Here is a 17,107-nt window from a genome sequence, read left to right on the forward strand (position 1 = left end):
CCGGGGGAGCACTCTGGTGACACATCGGGTCCTGGCAAAGGCTGGATGCTCAGCACATTCGGGGAGTGGATTAGAGCTCAAAGTCTCAAATCTCCACGGGAGGCCGAGGGGGCGGGGCGGGAGGGGCGGGAGGAGCTCGCCTGGGAGTTCCTCAGGGCTCTGTGGCGACCCCACTGTTGATTTGCTATAATTCCGGTTGCCGTTTGGAGCACGACACCCCGGACTGGTCGCTAGTCAATCAATTTAGCGACTACACTGTCATCTATATTGTTTTTTATTTTCACCGACTGATGCGCTTTTGCCGATTGTGCCGCTCCGATTCCCATCCGTCGCACTTTAGCCTTAAGCGCTCCCCCGCACTGTCGCTCGCTTTTAAAGCGAGACTTCCATCTCAAAAAGCTCGCTTGTCATTCCTTCATCCAAAACAATTGTTTAGAGGTCATAGACAAGAACGCTGGCTAAGCAGCAGAAGCGGCGGGGAAGCAGCCGCGACATGACAACGTGAACCTTATTTATGGGATTGATTGAGGTATCCGTGTCTTTTGCCTCCCTTTTTTTTTTCCCCCTCTCTCTCCCGGCGTTTCCATTTGTGAATACAAAGCTGTGGTGACCCATAAATATTACATGGTGTGGAGATGCAAAGCAGGAATTAATGACTGGGGCGTGCGTGTGTGTGTGTGTGTGTGTGTGTGTGTGTGTGTGTGTGTGTGTGTGTGTGTGTGTGTGTGTGTGTGTGTGTGTGTGTGTGTGTGTGTGTGTGTGTGAGAGGGAAAGAGCGTGGCAGATCCCAGCGGGATTGTGCTTAGACAGGCGGGCATGGTTAAGGGTTTGGACGCACACATACACACGTGCACACACACACACACTATTGGGAGGGTGCTAACCTGCTCGTTCACTCTTTTACTTACTCATCTCTTGAGCAAGGCAGCAGTACAAACTGAATGTGAAATCACTACAACAAATATAATAACAACATTTAATTGGGTGATTAAATTCAAAATATATAAAAATGACTTTTCTGTTGTTTTTTTTCAATGCTTTTATTGATTTTAATGAACATCACTTTTCTAGTATTCATAGTTTTATGAAGTTTGTCCAAGCCCTGCCCACGCCTATAAATAGCAATGTTAGCAACAATGCTAATGCAAACGCATTAGGAGAAGCTAGCAAAATCAAACGATATAACATTGTGACATTATCCGCTCTTTATTCACGAGCACTAGCACAAATCTTTGAAGCAACGTTAGGATTGATGCTAATGCGAAAATTTGCATTTGCATCCTGGCTGGTCCAGTATGGAATTCCATTAATTTGGATATTTCTACAATGAAAAAATTATAATGACGCAACACCGAGCTAGGGTATTTACAGTGAAGATGGCATAAAAGAAATCCTCTTTAGCTTTCTACTTAGTGAGATGAATGATTTGAGGAGGGCCCACTTGACACCTGTCACCCGACCAACCATGCACCATTACCTCTTGGAGGGGAGGACACAAGAGGATCATGGAAGGGGGGGGGGGGGGGGGAGTGACTCGTTCTCAGTGAACCAGCGGAGCGTTTGAACAACATTAGCGTTACAGACCTGCGTTTTCATGGCCCTGTCCAACCTCCTGAACGACTCACTTTGATCACCGCGTGTCATCACCGCTGGCTCTATGCCACTTATGTACATCAAGATAATGTTACATTCACAGAGTCGGCCGGTAGCTAGCCTTGTCGTCATGTTAGCATGCTAAGGCTACTGGTCGCAAAGAAGGAGAGGGAAGGGAAATGAAAGAAAAGGTGGAAATGGTTTCACCGATGCAGCTATAATTGGATTTTGAAGGACAGTTTTGATCCAGTACATTTCCCTGAGGGACTCCACTCAAAATTATTTACTTGTTTTGGTGGGTCAACTTCATTCAAAACCGGATCTATTGTATCTAAGAAAGAAAAATGGTTCGGAACCTTTCATAAAAAAAATAAAAGGATCTAGTAAAGTTCCCTGAGGAACTCCAATTGAAAAATCCCCCTCGCCATAGGGGCAAGAGGGGTAAATTTTTCTAATGCCTTTGCTGTGGATTTTTACAATTTGCAGCCGATTCCTCCGCTCCCACATTTCTGGAAAGCAAAAGCTGCCATTATGCTTAAGCTATTTGAGCTGTACGTTTCCCACGGGTCGATATCTAAATCGGACGACCTCTGGGACCTCTGGATGAATGTAAACGGAGAGAAAACCAGCATGGCCTTCGATGGTGTCGGGTTAACAACGCTTCATCATCTTCGAGAGACAATAAACAAACGCAAGGTGAGAGTGACGATGAACAGCGGCGACGCACACACTCGCTTGCGGTGGAAGAAAACTGATCATTATAGCTGATGAGGCGGCCATGACAGCGTGACAGGCGAGAGCTTTTTAATTTGTCAGATCACATCGTGACACGCGCCATCACACGGCGGAGGAAATCTTTTCATTTGTGCAGAAGAAAAGGGGAAAGGAGGTCAATTAGCATCACGCCGATGACAAGCAATGTATTACCGCTCGGGACAGTCAAACTAATGAGGGATGTTCGGCTCGGTCTCAGCTCCACTCCACTCCTGCGCAGGCGGTATTAATCACTTTGCATGGCACTTGACATGCTTTATGTGTGAGAAGGTGTGACTCGAGTGTCGACGTACGAGGTCAGGTTCACTCAAAGGAACATGGAATGCCCGCGCCTTTAAATGCGCTTCACGGCATGACGTGCTCGATCGACGGTGAGCGTTTTTTACGGATTTCCCGGTGGCCAACAATGCTTTTTTTTTTTTAGCAGAGCTATCAACATACAAATCCAAACAACTTCAATGTTATAGACAGCCAGGATATAATTCCTTTTTTTCAGAAAATCCAAAAACTTAATCAAAAATTTAACTTAAATGTTATAGACAGCCAGGCTATCATTTATCTTTTTCAGAAAATCCAAAAACTTAATCAAAAATTTAACTTAAATGTTATAGACAGCCAGGCTATCATTTATTTTTTTCAGAAAATCCAAAAACTTAATCAAAAATTTTAACTGAAATGTTATAGACAGCCAGGCTATCATTTATTTTTTTCAGAAAATCCAAAAACTTAATCAAAAATTGGTTATATTTATTTTATTAATGCATTCAAAGTTGTATTTTAACTGAGCTGGCAGCGAATGCGTTAAGACTGTAACTTCATTTCAGAGGCAGAATTGATTCATCGGTTTAATTAACAAGCAGATGAAAATAATTTCGTCCAAATATGTCTCGGGCGAATATTTCATAAAAGATGTTTCTATTGGTTATTTAAATAGTGTTCATGTCATCAAGCAGACACGTGTGTGCTATCATATTGTTCAGTGACTTCCATATCTCACAAAGGCAATATGATGGCCACCAGAAGCAGGGAAAGAAAAGATTTCATTTCTTTTTTTTTTTTTTTGTCTGCCAGAGAGGTTTTTATTTGAGTGTCCGTCAGGTATTATACGCCTTCATATTGATCCATACTACCTACAGCTATGTGACACTATTATGAGACTTGACCTTCTCATCTGCTGCCCCAGCAGCCTGTAGGCACACGGCGCACCGGACGCGGGAAAATCTCAGGCCACAGAAATACCAGCAACCGACCGACACAATCCCAAAAGGTTGCTTGCTGTTATGTGGAGTTTTTCCAACACTAGACAGTCACCATCTCGGGTTATTGTTACCAACAAAACACTAGTATACAGTTAGCATGTTAATTCAGCCACCGTCAAAATGCTGGACTGCGAGAATTCGACCATAGTGACCTTTTTTTTTTTACGAAAGAACAGATAAACAAAAAATACATAAAAACAAATCACACCTAAATCGAAATTGGATAATGCTAAAAGTTCAGACGTAAATGACGCAAAAATGTGTGCTATAAAGTTAAACACAACGGAACTGGACTTAGACTGCAATTCCTTCTCATACCACTAGAGGGAGCCGGCGTGTCAAGTTTTTTGACTTACTGCATTTTTCAAGCCGTTAGTAGTGATTTGCTACATCATTATCCACTCAAGAGGGGCCCGGCGCCACTTAGGCAATCCCTTCTTTTGGCCCAATGCATTTAAACAACACATTAAAGCCTCGGAGGCATTATCGCCGTCCCAGGTACGGAACAGACGATCAAATATAAATAAAGCCTCCGTTTCCTGACCTCTCGCTTGTAAGAGTTGGGAGGAGGGAGCTCAGAAGCAGTCGGGAGACTTCATTTACTTCTCCCTCTCTCTTCCTCGGTGAACAGAGCGGAGATTCGGTAATAAAAACAGCTGTCTCGGGTGGTCTCGTGTGTAATTGGGATTGTTAACATGGAGAGCTCCTGAGGGACGATGATGATGGTGGTGGGGGCAGGGGGGGGGGGGTGGAGTAGGAGTCGGCGAATCTCTTTGTGTAACAGTGAGAGAGTAGAAGAAGCAAAAAATAATAAAAAAGCAAACAAGTCACCTGAGTTGTAGAAGCTTTGCTGCTTGCGCTGGCTGTGTTTTACTTTTATTTTCATACGCTGCACTTTTGCGCTGCCAGAAAGCCTTGAAGTCAACGCTGTGTACTTTTCTTCTTATTTCTCCGAGCGGAACTCCACCGAGGTTTGGCTTTTTAAAAAAAATATATATATATTTTTTCAAGTAAGGTAAGACTGCACCCCTCGCAGCCCCCCAAAAACGACAAAAAATTGGACTTTCAATTACTGTACGCGTATGACGGCGGCTGGAAGATGATTTGCAAGGATGTGAAGGAACAACTGCACCGCGTGTTTTTGAGCTCAGCTTTCCTGGAGGCTTTCTTGGAGTTATTTGAATTTAGCTGAAGCGATCGGACATTTTATCTTCTCTTTATTAAGCCCCAATTAATTCATTGAAATAATGTAACGATGTTACAATTTAATGACAAATAATTTGATTGAAATAAATACATGCATTGAAATAATGCATATTTTTCTTCTTTCCATTTTGTTTTTGCTGAACACAGATTCTTTTAGAGTTTGCATTCCGATCAGTTGTATGTTTACTTTTTAAATGTGAAGTTATTAGACGGAATATGATCATATAATATCAAATGGTCGAAGAATAGCACATCCATGTAAAAATGACAAAACATTCTCACATACTGAAAATTTCTTCTAGGTGTGGGCGTGGTTAGTGTTTGTCAAGGGGTGACTGTGGCCACCCCAAGCCACCACCTAGCTCCGCCCCTGATCCATCTTAAATCCTTCTAAATTTGCTGTGAAGCCGCTCAGATTTTGCAGAAAATCTGCATTTACAATCATAAAACAGTTTTGTATTCACCATTTTTTGTGTATTGGGGGGGGGCATAAAATTTTATTAAATCTGGCTAGAATATGCTATATAGTGCTCTGTATTATTGTCAACGGCCTTAAATGATATTGCCATTGATCCATTTTCTGACTCCTCACCAGGGTCAAGGTGATTTGTTTATTTTAATAAAATTCATGCTTTTTTTTTTTTTTTTTTTTTTTTACAAAATCCAGCCTCTTGGGAAAGGTCCAAGCTGATGTGCAGGCACAAGACAAATCCCGTACACGCCATATTGTTTTCATAACAGCCATTCATTACAAGATGATGTCTTTTCAAGTCTGTTTTCTACAAATCGACCCTTTTTCTGCAAAATCCTACAAAATCCTTTTGGGAATTGTTTCCATGCTGTTATGTTTTATTCAAAATAATTCCTGTGCAAGCAATATTTTTAAATTGTGACATCTATTCATTATCAGGTGTGTTTTCAAATTTGGACAATTGACTTTTCCACCCAAAAACATTGTTTGGCAAAATCCTACTAAATCCTTTTGGGAATTGACTCTATAGTTGTATTTATCATTGAGATATTTAATTTGTGGACAAGCCACATCATACATTCTAAAAATATATTCATATATTCGTAACAACTGCTGCACATTTTTCACCTCATTTGTGGTAAGAAGCTAATTGTTACCCAAAATTATAATAAAAAACAACATTCATTTGACATATAGGGATTTCCCCCCCCCCCCTTCCCGGCTCACCCGTGTATTAAAATTTCATATGGGGCGATTTAGCGTGGTGAAATATGAATGCTTTCTTGAAAATTGTATCGGGGGGCAGGCGTACATATATATATACATGCGAGCAGACACTGATTGGAAAGGTGTGACGTCACTCAGAAAAGCCTTCATTCGCCCCTTATAGTGGCGAGGGGGGGGGTGCCTGCAGCGCCCCCTGCCGCACTGGGGGAGGTAACATGGCACATAAATTAAACAAATGAGCCGCCTGTTAATTGTTTGACGTTTTAATGCAAAATGACAACCTGCTGTCACATGCATTTTAATTCATCGCTTTTTATTTTTGTTAAAAGCTCCAAGAGTTCACTTGGTTTTTGGATTTCTGATTAAGGTGATCATTCTACACCTATACTACTAAACAGTTTTATTTGTCATTTGTTTCTAAAGACATTTCAGAGGATTTTTTTTATTTTACAGTATATTCTATTTTACAATAAATCGTGCCAAATTATTACACAACCTTTGTTCTTAAATATTTACTTAATTGTTTACTTAATTGCAATATGCTTTTTGCTTGCTTATTGCATCTCTGGTGGGTAAGAGTAGCAAAGCTTTTGAAATATTAATAACATCCATTTATCACAAAGTAATACATACACACATACTTATATATGGCAACAAAGTATATATATATATATATATATATATATATATATATATATATATATATATATATACTTATATATATATGTATATATATATATATATACTTTGTTGCCATATATAAGTATGTGTGTATGTATTACATTGTGAGATATATATATATATATATATATATATATATATATATATATATATATATATATATATATATATATATATATATATATATATATATATTTATTTATTTTTTTACACGAGTTTTATTATTTAAAAAACAGAATTTCGACAATTAAATAACATTTGGACTAAATTGTAATACATTAGAAGGATATTGGAAGTTCATAGCTTTGGAGTTGAAAAAGATTGTAGCAAAACAGAGGTACGGTCAAATTGCGCGTAGTCCCCCCTGCGGCGCCAACGATGCGGCGCCTAATGAAGAATAATAAATCATGAAAAAGGGGGAGCTGGAGCAGGTGTGTGTGTTACGCGCGCGCGTGTGTGTGTGTGTGTGTGATGGCGAGAGAGAGAGAGTGTGTGAGTGTGAGGGAGGGAGAGAAAGGGGGCGGGGACCGCAGAGTCTGTCTGCCCTCCGCCTCAGAGCGTCGCCACTTGGAGTCCCAGCAGCATTCGGCATCGTGGCGGAGCCTGAGAAGCCAACCTGCGGCCACCTGGAAACTTTCTCTTCCATTAAAAAATCATCCTGGCTAACTCGATTTTTTTTTCTACGGCTATTTTTTTTGACATTCTTGACGTCAACAAGGACTCATCTAAAAAAAGCTTCATTTGATTTGTGGATTTTTTTTTTCGCGCATGGAAAAAACGAGCTGCATTCGTTTTGCAAAAAACTCGACGTGTGATAACTTTTTTCCCTTCCCTGCATTGATTGAAATCCCAAGAAAGTAGAAGACGAGGTGGAGGCGGAGTCACCCCTTTTCCTCCCCAGATTTGTTTTCTTTTTTTTTTTTGTTAAAAAGGGGAGCACGGCCCCTCGCTCGGACCCGCCGCCAACATGATGATGATGTCTCTGAGCAGCAAGCAGCCCTTCGCCATGGCGCACGCCAGCCTGGCCGAAGCCAAGTACGCATCTCTGCACTCCGGCGCCAACATCTCCACGTCGTCCACTTCGTCTTCCGCCACTTCTAACGCGGTATCATCCTCCTCGGCTTCCTCCTCGTCGGGCTCCTCGTGTGCCTCCTCCCGCCACAGCAGCATCATCAGCACCAGCTCGGAGGCGATGCGACGCGCCTGTCTCCCCACGCCGCCGGTATGTAGCCATCTTCTCGCCAATATATCGCGGTTGAGCGTTTAAACTCCCGTTTGCCCCCACCCCTCCCTATAATGAATTTTTATGACCTTTTTTTTGGGTGGAAATGTGGAAATGGAAGAAGGGGGTTGCCAATTCCCAGCTGAGAGCCGTCATGAGCGCGTTCCATTTGCAATTGCAGAGCAATATATTCGGCGGCTTGGACGAGAGTCTGCTGGCCCGGGCTGAGGCGCTGGCCGCGGTGGACATCGTGACGCAGAGCAAGAGCCACCTCCACCACCATCACCACCACCACCCGCCGCCGCACCACAGCCCCTTCAAGCCGGACGCCACCTACCACAACATGAACACGCTGCCCTGCACCTCCTCGTCGTCATCGTCCGCCTCCTCGGTGCCCATCTCGCACCCGTCGGCGCTGGGAGGAGGAGGTGGAGGAGGAGGAGGCGGCGGCGGCAACGGCCACCATCACCACCACCATCACCACCACCACCAGCCGCACCAGGCCCTGGAGGGCGACCTCCTGGAGCACATCACGCCGGGCTTGTCACTGGGGGCCATGGCGGGGCCGGACGGCTCGGTGGTGTCCACGCCGGGACACCCGGCGCACATGGCGGGCATGAACCACATGCACCAGGCGCTGAGCATGGCGCACGCGCACGGGCTCCCGCCGCACATGGGCATGAGCGACGTGGACGCGGACCCGCGAGACCTGGAGGCCTTCGCCGAGCGCTTCAAGCAGCGGCGCATCAAGCTGGGCGTGACGCAGGCGGACGTGGGCTCGGCGCTGGCCTCGCTCAAGATCCCCGGCGTGGGCTCACTGAGCCAGAGCACCATCTGCAGGTTCGAGTCGCTGACGCTGTCCCACAACAACATGATCGCGCTCAAGCCCATCCTGCAGGCGTGGCTGGAGGAGGCCGAGAAGTCGCACCGCGAGAAGCTCAGCAAGCCCGAGCTCTTCAACGGCGCCGAGAAAAAGCGCAAGCGCACGTCCATCGCCGCGCCGGAGAAGCGCTCGCTCGAGGCCTACTTCGCCATCCAGCCAAGGCCCTCGTCGGAGAAGATCGCCGCCATCGCCGAGAAGCTGGACCTCAAGAAGAACGTGGTGCGCGTGTGGTTTTGCAACCAGCGGCAGAAACAAAAACGGATGAAGTACTCGGCGTGCGTTTAACCGCCACGCGCAACCTTTTTTTTCCAACTGGACGCTTTGTATCATATAAGTTCCTATTTGAAAACAAACAAACAAAACACTCCTTTTTCATGTCTTTGTGCATAAGAAGAAGAAGAAGAAAAAAAAAAAGACAGCGCGTGGGGAGGGGGGGAGAAGGAGCCCCGCGGAGCGTGCAAGTAAGACTTGAAAATTCCACTCATCTTTTGAATTTCACACAAAAAAAAAAAAAAAGTGAACGGGGGACAGAACGCGGAACAACTGAGAGCACTTGGGAGTCACTGCAGGGTCCACGAGAAATTTAATAATAATAATGAGAACGAAGACTGCCAAATATTCATCTTTGTAAATGTATCCTTTACACCTTCGTTTTCGTGTCTAAACGTGCAATTTATTCGTATTAATTCCACTTATTGTGTGCGTGTGTGTGTGGGTTGGGGGGGGGGGTTGGCAAAATTCATCAGGGATGGGCAGATTTTATCAAATCATCTCCAGTGTTTTGTTTTTTACAGTCCAGCGTGGGCCTGCTGCTCCTTATGAACTATTTATGGAGTGAGGTCATGTTTACTTCATTACATATTTAGTGGGATTCCCCCCCCCCCCCCCCCCCCCACACCCTTCATCGCCCCCTCCCCTTCTTCTTCTTCTTGTTTTTAAACGAATTCTCACGTTTTTCAAGAACATTTAAGGTGGTACAATCGCTATAAATAGACAGTATATATATAAATAGATATTATTTCCACCCCTTCCCCGCTATTTATTTATTTGTACAAATGTATGCGTCGTTTTGCTTGTACGAATCACCTCGTTTGATGAGTTTCGATTGATCGCTTCGTGGAAGCGGGAAAGCGAAATGTAAATAATCTCATCGATTGCACATTTATTCCTATTTTTTTCCCCTGTATTTGCTGTTTTAGCTGAGGTATTTTCTGTATGGTGTATGTTGATTTATTTCAAACGAACAAAAACTCCCGGTTAAATTAGTATTAATACTCCCCCCCCTTTCCCCGCTTATAATTTATTCATGGGATTTTATTTAACAATTGCAATGTGTGTTTCATAAGAGAACAAACTTTGCCATTTGGAAGGAGGGGAAAAAATCCATCCAGACATGCTAATGTTATTTTGTATTTATGAATTCATCTGTTTATTTATTGATAAGGTAGGAGGGGAAAACGCTTGATAGCAACACAGCAGTGTGTGCATGCACAACTCCTAATATCAAATAAATAAATTGGGCTACCTATCACACGCTGCCATTTTTGTTGTTAAAATGCAACTTGGATTATGATTTTCTTTTTAAAAGGTGTCACATGACTGGCGGCAGCCCCCATGCACAGTTTACGCTTACCTGAGAGCAAATGCTAATATTCTATTAGAGTCTTAATTAGGGGCTCTACGGAGGCCTGGAAGGTTCCCTGGAGCGGTTCGGGGGGGCGGGGGGGGAGCTGGGCGGGGGCTCTTGCCAGATGTCAGCCTGCCAGAAAAACAGCTCGCCTGCCAACGAGCCCCCCCCCCCCCCCCTCCATTACCCTCTCCCCAAAAATACCTATCTGTGTTTAAATCCATCCTTTGAAGGATCTGCATGAAGATTATGGAGAGTTTCAATATGCGCGCGCGGGGAGAGCGACCCACCGAACGTGTCCTTCGAAAGCCATACCGGACACAATCTTAGGTAGACCTGATCACATGACGTCAACGCCAGAGGGTGGCAATATTCCAAACACTTCATGCCATTACATTAGGTACTCCTGCAGGAGATATACTGTGATTTGACATTTGAGAATTTTTCCATTATTTAATCAAGGACATTTTTTTTTCTATTTATAATGCAATCACATTAGGTACATTAAACGTTGTGTTTTACTTCAATAATTTCTTCAGAAATGCTGTTTTATATTGTATAGGTATTTGTGACTGTGTATATATATATATATATATATATATATATATATATATATATATATATATATATATATATATATATGCTTGTGTATACACACGCACGTAGGCACATCAGCGTCTTTTTATAATAACATTAAGACCATTTACTATACATATTGGGGTTTTATACTCTGTCTATTTATGTGAAGTGGCTGCTTCTTGGGGCAGAATTGGAAAAATGCGGTTCTCTAGTCTTGAAATATATTTTAAATGCACAGCACTCACAATCTTGAACCCAAATTCTGCCTTTGAAAACAAAATTATGGTCGTCATCCAAAAAATTGCTCAAAAATTTTAAGTGGTTTGTAAAATAGTCAAGACAACCAAAATATTTTTTTTAAGGAACAAAACAAATGCAGTGTCCCTCAACAACAAACACATGACTAAATTCATACTCATTATTATCATCTTTGCAAAGGCAAAATTAGATATTTGGTTGGCTTCCTAATAAACACATTGAGTGATGTCATCAAGAAGCTCTTTTGTTGCAGACAGCCATCAATTAAAAGATGCTCCCGGTACACCACCCACCTCCTCTCCTAAATGAGCCATTCACTTAATACGCTAATAAGGGCGGAATTATTAAATTACACATGGAATTATGAAAAGAAGATCATTATGAAGCGCCACTTAAGGAGTCATTAGCTTAATTACTGCTGGTCAGGGAGAACCGAGGAGTGTGTGCGTGTGTGTGTGTGTGTGTGTGTGTGTGTGTGTGTGTGTGTGTGTGTGAGTGAGAAAGAGGGTCTCTTCGGGACGTGAAATTAACAATGATGACAAGCTGCACGCTTGCTGCTTTGGCACCCACGTGAGGGGCGTGAATCGCACACGCACGCAATATTGTGAAAAAACAAAAACTGGAAGAAAATACGAACATCACACAAACACACACACACACACACACACACATCATGTAATATTTACAGAGACACCGCTATTTGCGGGAAAAAGACCAAGCAAAAAATCCGCCTAAATTTGACATCCTTTGAATAATATTGCAAGGAAATGTTTTTTTTAACCGGAATAATTATTTCCCAAAATGTTGCTAAACATTCAATACATGTTCTAATACCCAAAATAAGACTAGGAAACGATGAGTAAATTGAAGACAAGCTATGAAATTGCAAGACATGCAAAAGTCAGCTTGTTCTCATTTCCAGCAAGTGACAACAAACCGACTCCATACAAAACAATGCAATTCATTTCAATACAAAATGCCAGATTGATTTCGAAGGGATTTCTCTTCTATGCAAGTGCGGTGCATTGAAAAAGAAAAGAAATCAAAATTCAAACAAAGGGCAGCAGTCATCATGACAACTTTTTAGGTATATTATTATTAATATTATTATTATTATATGACAATTTTGGTCACAATATACATCCCACTCTATCGCTCCCTTTTTCTCACCCCCGCACGCACGCACGCACGCACGCACACAAACACACAGACACACACACACACAGACACACACACACACACACACACACACAGAGGGGCTAGTGATGAAATTTTAATGAAGTCAGGGACTGTCGGAGCTCCGCCTGGGGACCCACGAGTGGAATATTTTAACTGTACATTTACGCCAAGTGTCTGCCTTTCAACAAAAAAAAAAAAAAAAAAGAGAGACGTCGCACGAATTCGACGTCACTGTAATCAAACAAAACTAAAATTTGATTTGTCAACGTGAACATGTGGCCTCTGCAGTTGTTATTTTCTGTGGTGAAATATTAATAACAGAGTTAATATGAATGCATCCATTAGTGTTTTTGGTGTTTTTTTCCCCTCACACATACCAACGAATCAGCTATGATTTTTTTGTTTTTTTTGGGGGGGGGACTACAAGACAGCTTAATTTAGACAGTTGTCCATTTCGACCGCTAAATATAATAGTTATCTTATTTTAATTTTTGATTCTGAAATTATTATTAAGTAAAACATTTTTTTACATTAAATTGTAAAATCCAAGTTATATTAGTGGCACATTCCCAATGAGAAGCTAGAAGCTAAATTAGCAAATGGACTGAACAGATATTTTAAATAAATTATTAACATTTATTTCAATTCTTAAATTCCTAATACATTTAAAAAGAAAAAAAACAAACGTATATGTGACCACCTGCTCACACATGCGTAGACCAGACCTGACGCCCCTGCATTAAACATTTATGACTTCAATGCTTTTAAACACATGAAAGAAATCACACGAGGAAGGCTTTTCCAGTTTAATCTAAAAAAATTGCAGTGAGAGAGAGAAGCTAACAAGAGAGAGAGAAAGTGAAAGAAGAGCGAGAGAGAGAATGATTAGGTTTCTTAATAAATTGTTCTTAAGATAATGAGCCAAAGATTCGAGGTTACAGAAATACAGTGACGACACCGCTAACACATCTGATTTGAGCACAATATAAAAATATTTTGTTTTCCCATAAGCCTATGCAGCTCTTTGGTCCATTTTGAAACCCTTATAGGCAAATGGTTTGATTTAATGATTTAATACTCACACAAAAAAATAATTGCTAGTAATTGTCTTTTTTTTGTAAAAGAATAATAATTTTGTTATTAGCTGCAGCTAAAAAATAAAGACGAATAAAATTTTAACCTCAATAAAAAAAAGTAAATAACGGCAACGAAAAACACATAATTTTCCTGGCTAATCGCGTTAGCCTAGCATGAGCTCTGACAGCAACATGGCCGACGCGTTGGGTCAGGCAGGCTGCCATGTGACCTCGCCCACACTAAAGATGGCGTCAAAAAAGCGCCTCTCGGCTATCAAATATTTAACGGAAAAGGGGTCTCGCTCATCAGGCGCCAAACCCCCACTCGCCATGTTTGGGGTATGTGTGTGTGTTAATGGTGACCCCGGACAGGCAGGTTCTGTTGCCAATCTATTAATCATTAGCACAGTGAGTGCTGTGTTCACTCTCTTTCTCACACACATGGAGTGGGATCATTTACATAAAGTCCTTAAGGCAAATAACTGTTGGGGGCTCTAATTTATATCTGATCGAAAATTAGCCGTCATTATGCGCGCCATTAGCTGTGTCTTTAATGTGCTTCTAAGTGCCATTTGTCAAGCGGCTTGTTAATATCCTTCAAGTCTTTAAAGTTGAGAGCTCATTAAAAAGGCTGCAGTGCTCCCGTCGTCACGCCATTTCATACTAGGACGAAAAATAGATACCGCTGGGGAGAGGATGGTTGTTATGAAATTTTCTTATAGAAATGTCAGAAATACCTCGTATTGTCAAGGTCTACCTTGAGTGTAAGCAATAGAAGACAAGCGACAAATTTCATCCAGAAACGGACCAAAATTCGATTAAAGAAGATGGTGCAAAGACAAAATTGAAGCAGTGTTATATAACAGGATTGGTCCCAGAAATGGGACGACACGAAATATTTCACCCAAAAATAGACTGAAATGCATCTGAAGGAAAAGGAAGGAACCAAATATGGTTCTGGATAAAACTGTAATTAGAGCAGATATATTTGGTCAAAAAAACGGGTGAAAACAAAGAAAAATCAAGTTGCAAAATTTTGTTGAAAATAAGCAAAAGTGTAACAACAGCCAAATATTAAAAAGCCAAGTAACAGAAATATTATGTTACCAAATTTAGTAAAAACAAAAAAAACAAAAACATATTTCGTTCCAACACATATAAAACTACAATGCGGATAAATAAATAAATAAATAAATAAATAAATAAATGTGCCTAAACTCAATTGAAGCAAAACATTGACTTTATAATGGACTAAAAGGAAACGGAGGGTTCACTGGCAAGCCACGTCGTCCTTTTTATATCTTTGGTTTTGTGGCTCTGATATTGGTTACAACGCCCCCCCCCCACCCCCAGTCCATTTTACTCCCCCTCCCCTCAACTCGCCTCCCCTTGGTGTAACAGCTTCCTCCGGGGCAAAGCAATAAAGGGAGTAATTAGAATGCTAAAGACAGATGTAAATAAAGGGAATGAGACAGTGGTGAGCGATGAGGCGTTGAGGTCACACACTCGCGTGATCTCATCATCAAAAAACAGAAAAAAAAAAAAAAGCCCCACGGCTATGACGAGACACACGCGCTGCTCAAATTCAACCCGTCAATCAAATTACAAAACGGCCTATAGGCTACTCGCTCGTGTGACGTCACTTGATTTACGACACTCTTTTCGTGACTTAGAAGCTAGGCTAGCTGAAGATGCGCCACTTTCAAGCAGGACTTCACAAACTCTTGTCAAAATCAAAAGGTAAGCAGAGCTGCAGTATGGTTTCTAATAAGAGACACTTGAATGTTGACCTGAATTATCTTCATAATAATAATATGACACCTTGGAAGAGATGATTTCACCATTTTCTATGACGAAGAAAAAAAAATCTCAATCTGTAAAACATGAAGAGTATATGTGCGTCACATTAAATATCGCACTCTTGAGATTACACATGCAGCCAGAGAGGCTGTGCGGGAGCTGAGGAGGGGGTCTGGGGCTAATTAAAATATTAGCATGATTAAAAATACATCAACGACGAGCGCGCGGTCACATTTAACAAGGCGGGACGTTGGTAAACGACTCAACTTTTGCTAATGACATAAGCGGCGTACGTCGTCAACGCCGGGCTTTGAGGGATAAAGACGGCGTCAAAGTCAACAAACCGTGTTGGCACCTCAGCGACGTCATCGAGAATTTTGGGAGATTTCAAATCCTTATGTTTGATTTACTTTGATTATTCATGAGTGTCTATATAATCCAGTTTTATCAGATGATTTGTATTAGCAGAGATGCTAATAGGAGTACAATTTTCTTAACAATAGTGTTGCCATTTTTTTCTTAGCTGATTTTGGATTAGGACTAGCATAGATGCTAATAGGAGTAAAAAAAAAAAAATCAACAATAGTGTTGCCATTTCTTGTTCGCTGGCTAGATTGTCAAAACTAATTCGAAGTAAACAAAACAAGCTAATAATAATTGTCTGTTTGAATAATTGACCGTGTTCAGTTGGGAAAGGGTGCGGAGGTCTCTGGCTGTCAACTTTTGCATATGCTCATGAACAATACATACGCAAACACACAATGCTTCAGTTGAGGTCAGTGCCACTTGTATTCCTTTGGGCTGGATTGCCGAATAGCAACACACTTGATTGGAGCCCCCTCCCATCCCCCCACGGCCCCAAGTCCACGATTCATTATTCACGATGGTGAGGTGGATGTCTTTGGGCCGCAAACCACCTGCTGGCTTTTATTAGCTAATTAATGGTGATTTATCAGAGCCGCTAAATTGAGCGAAGCTGCTTTGCCTTCAGGTGTGCGTGAACCAACGGCACGTGAATTCCGATTGGGAGTGAGAAAAGAAGACGGACACTTTGCTCAGACTGAAAAAAAAATTGGAAGAAGCTTTGCAGAATGGACAAACAGGTGTGATGAGCAAATAAAGCAGCAGAAAGAAACGCAACGGAGATGACCGAGCCAGGATGGGATTAGACAGCAGGAAAGACAGATAGGACATTGACCTAGTAAGACAGGACAGGGCTGGAAATGACAGACTGGGCCAGGAAAACAAAGGACAGGACAGGGTAAAGTATAGCACGGGACCAATGACGTGATAAAACCAAGTAAGACAGGATTGGATAGGACTGAGAAGGATGGGAAAGGAAAGTAAGGACTAGGACAGCACAGGACAGACGAGGAAAGATAGGATGAAACTAGGTAGAACGGGAAGGGACAATGCGAGACATGACAGGAAAGGTTAAGACAGGACGAGGACAGGACAAGATAGGACAGGATAGATCAGGACAGGATGTGGGTTGGTTATACAGTCCTAACTAACCCCAAGTAAGACTAGGATCTGGTATAAATCTGTCAATGTGTGTAATACTGTCCCTATTTACAAGTCACCCCAAAGCAGTTATGTAAAAGCACCTGCACCACCCCAAAGCCTTTCATTATCAACACCACACCGAGTGCAAGACTGCACGAGGCATCAGAGGGCGCTGCGTTCACCCAAGGGAGTCGGAAAAAAAAAAAAAAGCAGAGCAGGTTCGTCCCGGCAGGCAAAAATGTCAGCGTGGCGTCATTAAAGCATCT

General features: G+C 42.1%; 1 protein-coding gene and 1 long non-coding RNA gene across 2 annotated transcripts in view; one reads left to right on the forward strand and one right to left on the reverse strand.

The window, feature by feature from the left end:
- LOC147057296 (uncharacterized) overlaps positions 1-17,107 on the reverse strand; it is a 61,784-nt gene that overhangs the window by 748 nt on the left and 43,929 nt on the right. The window lies entirely within an intron of this gene.
- On the forward strand, positions 7,679-9,101 carry pou4f2 (POU class 4 homeobox 2). The gene is made up of 2 exons (XM_085912329.1): positions 7,679-7,933; positions 8,115-9,101. The coding sequence occupies exons 1-2, from the start codon at positions 7,679-7,681 to the stop codon at positions 9,099-9,101; spliced, it is 1,242 nt and encodes a 413-aa protein (XP_085768455.1).

This window comes from Syngnathus leptorhynchus, chromosome 5 (genome assembly GCF_054491065.1).
Source record: "Syngnathus leptorhynchus isolate UIUO chromosome 5, UIUO_Slep, whole genome shotgun sequence".
Taxonomy (NCBI): domain Eukaryota; kingdom Metazoa; phylum Chordata; class Actinopteri; order Syngnathiformes; family Syngnathidae; genus Syngnathus; species Syngnathus leptorhynchus.

What these genes read in the sequence shown, in the direction of transcription:
- pou4f2 (XM_085912329.1), top strand. Translation starts at nt 7,679, where the DNA reads ATGATGATGATGTCTCTGAGCAGCAAGCAGCCCTTCGCCATGGCGCAC. An exon ending in CCTGTCTCCCCACGCCGCCG is followed by an intron (nt 7,934 to 8,114) that starts GTATGTAGCCAT and finishes TTGCAATTGCAG; the next exon opens with AGCAATATATTCGGCGGCTT.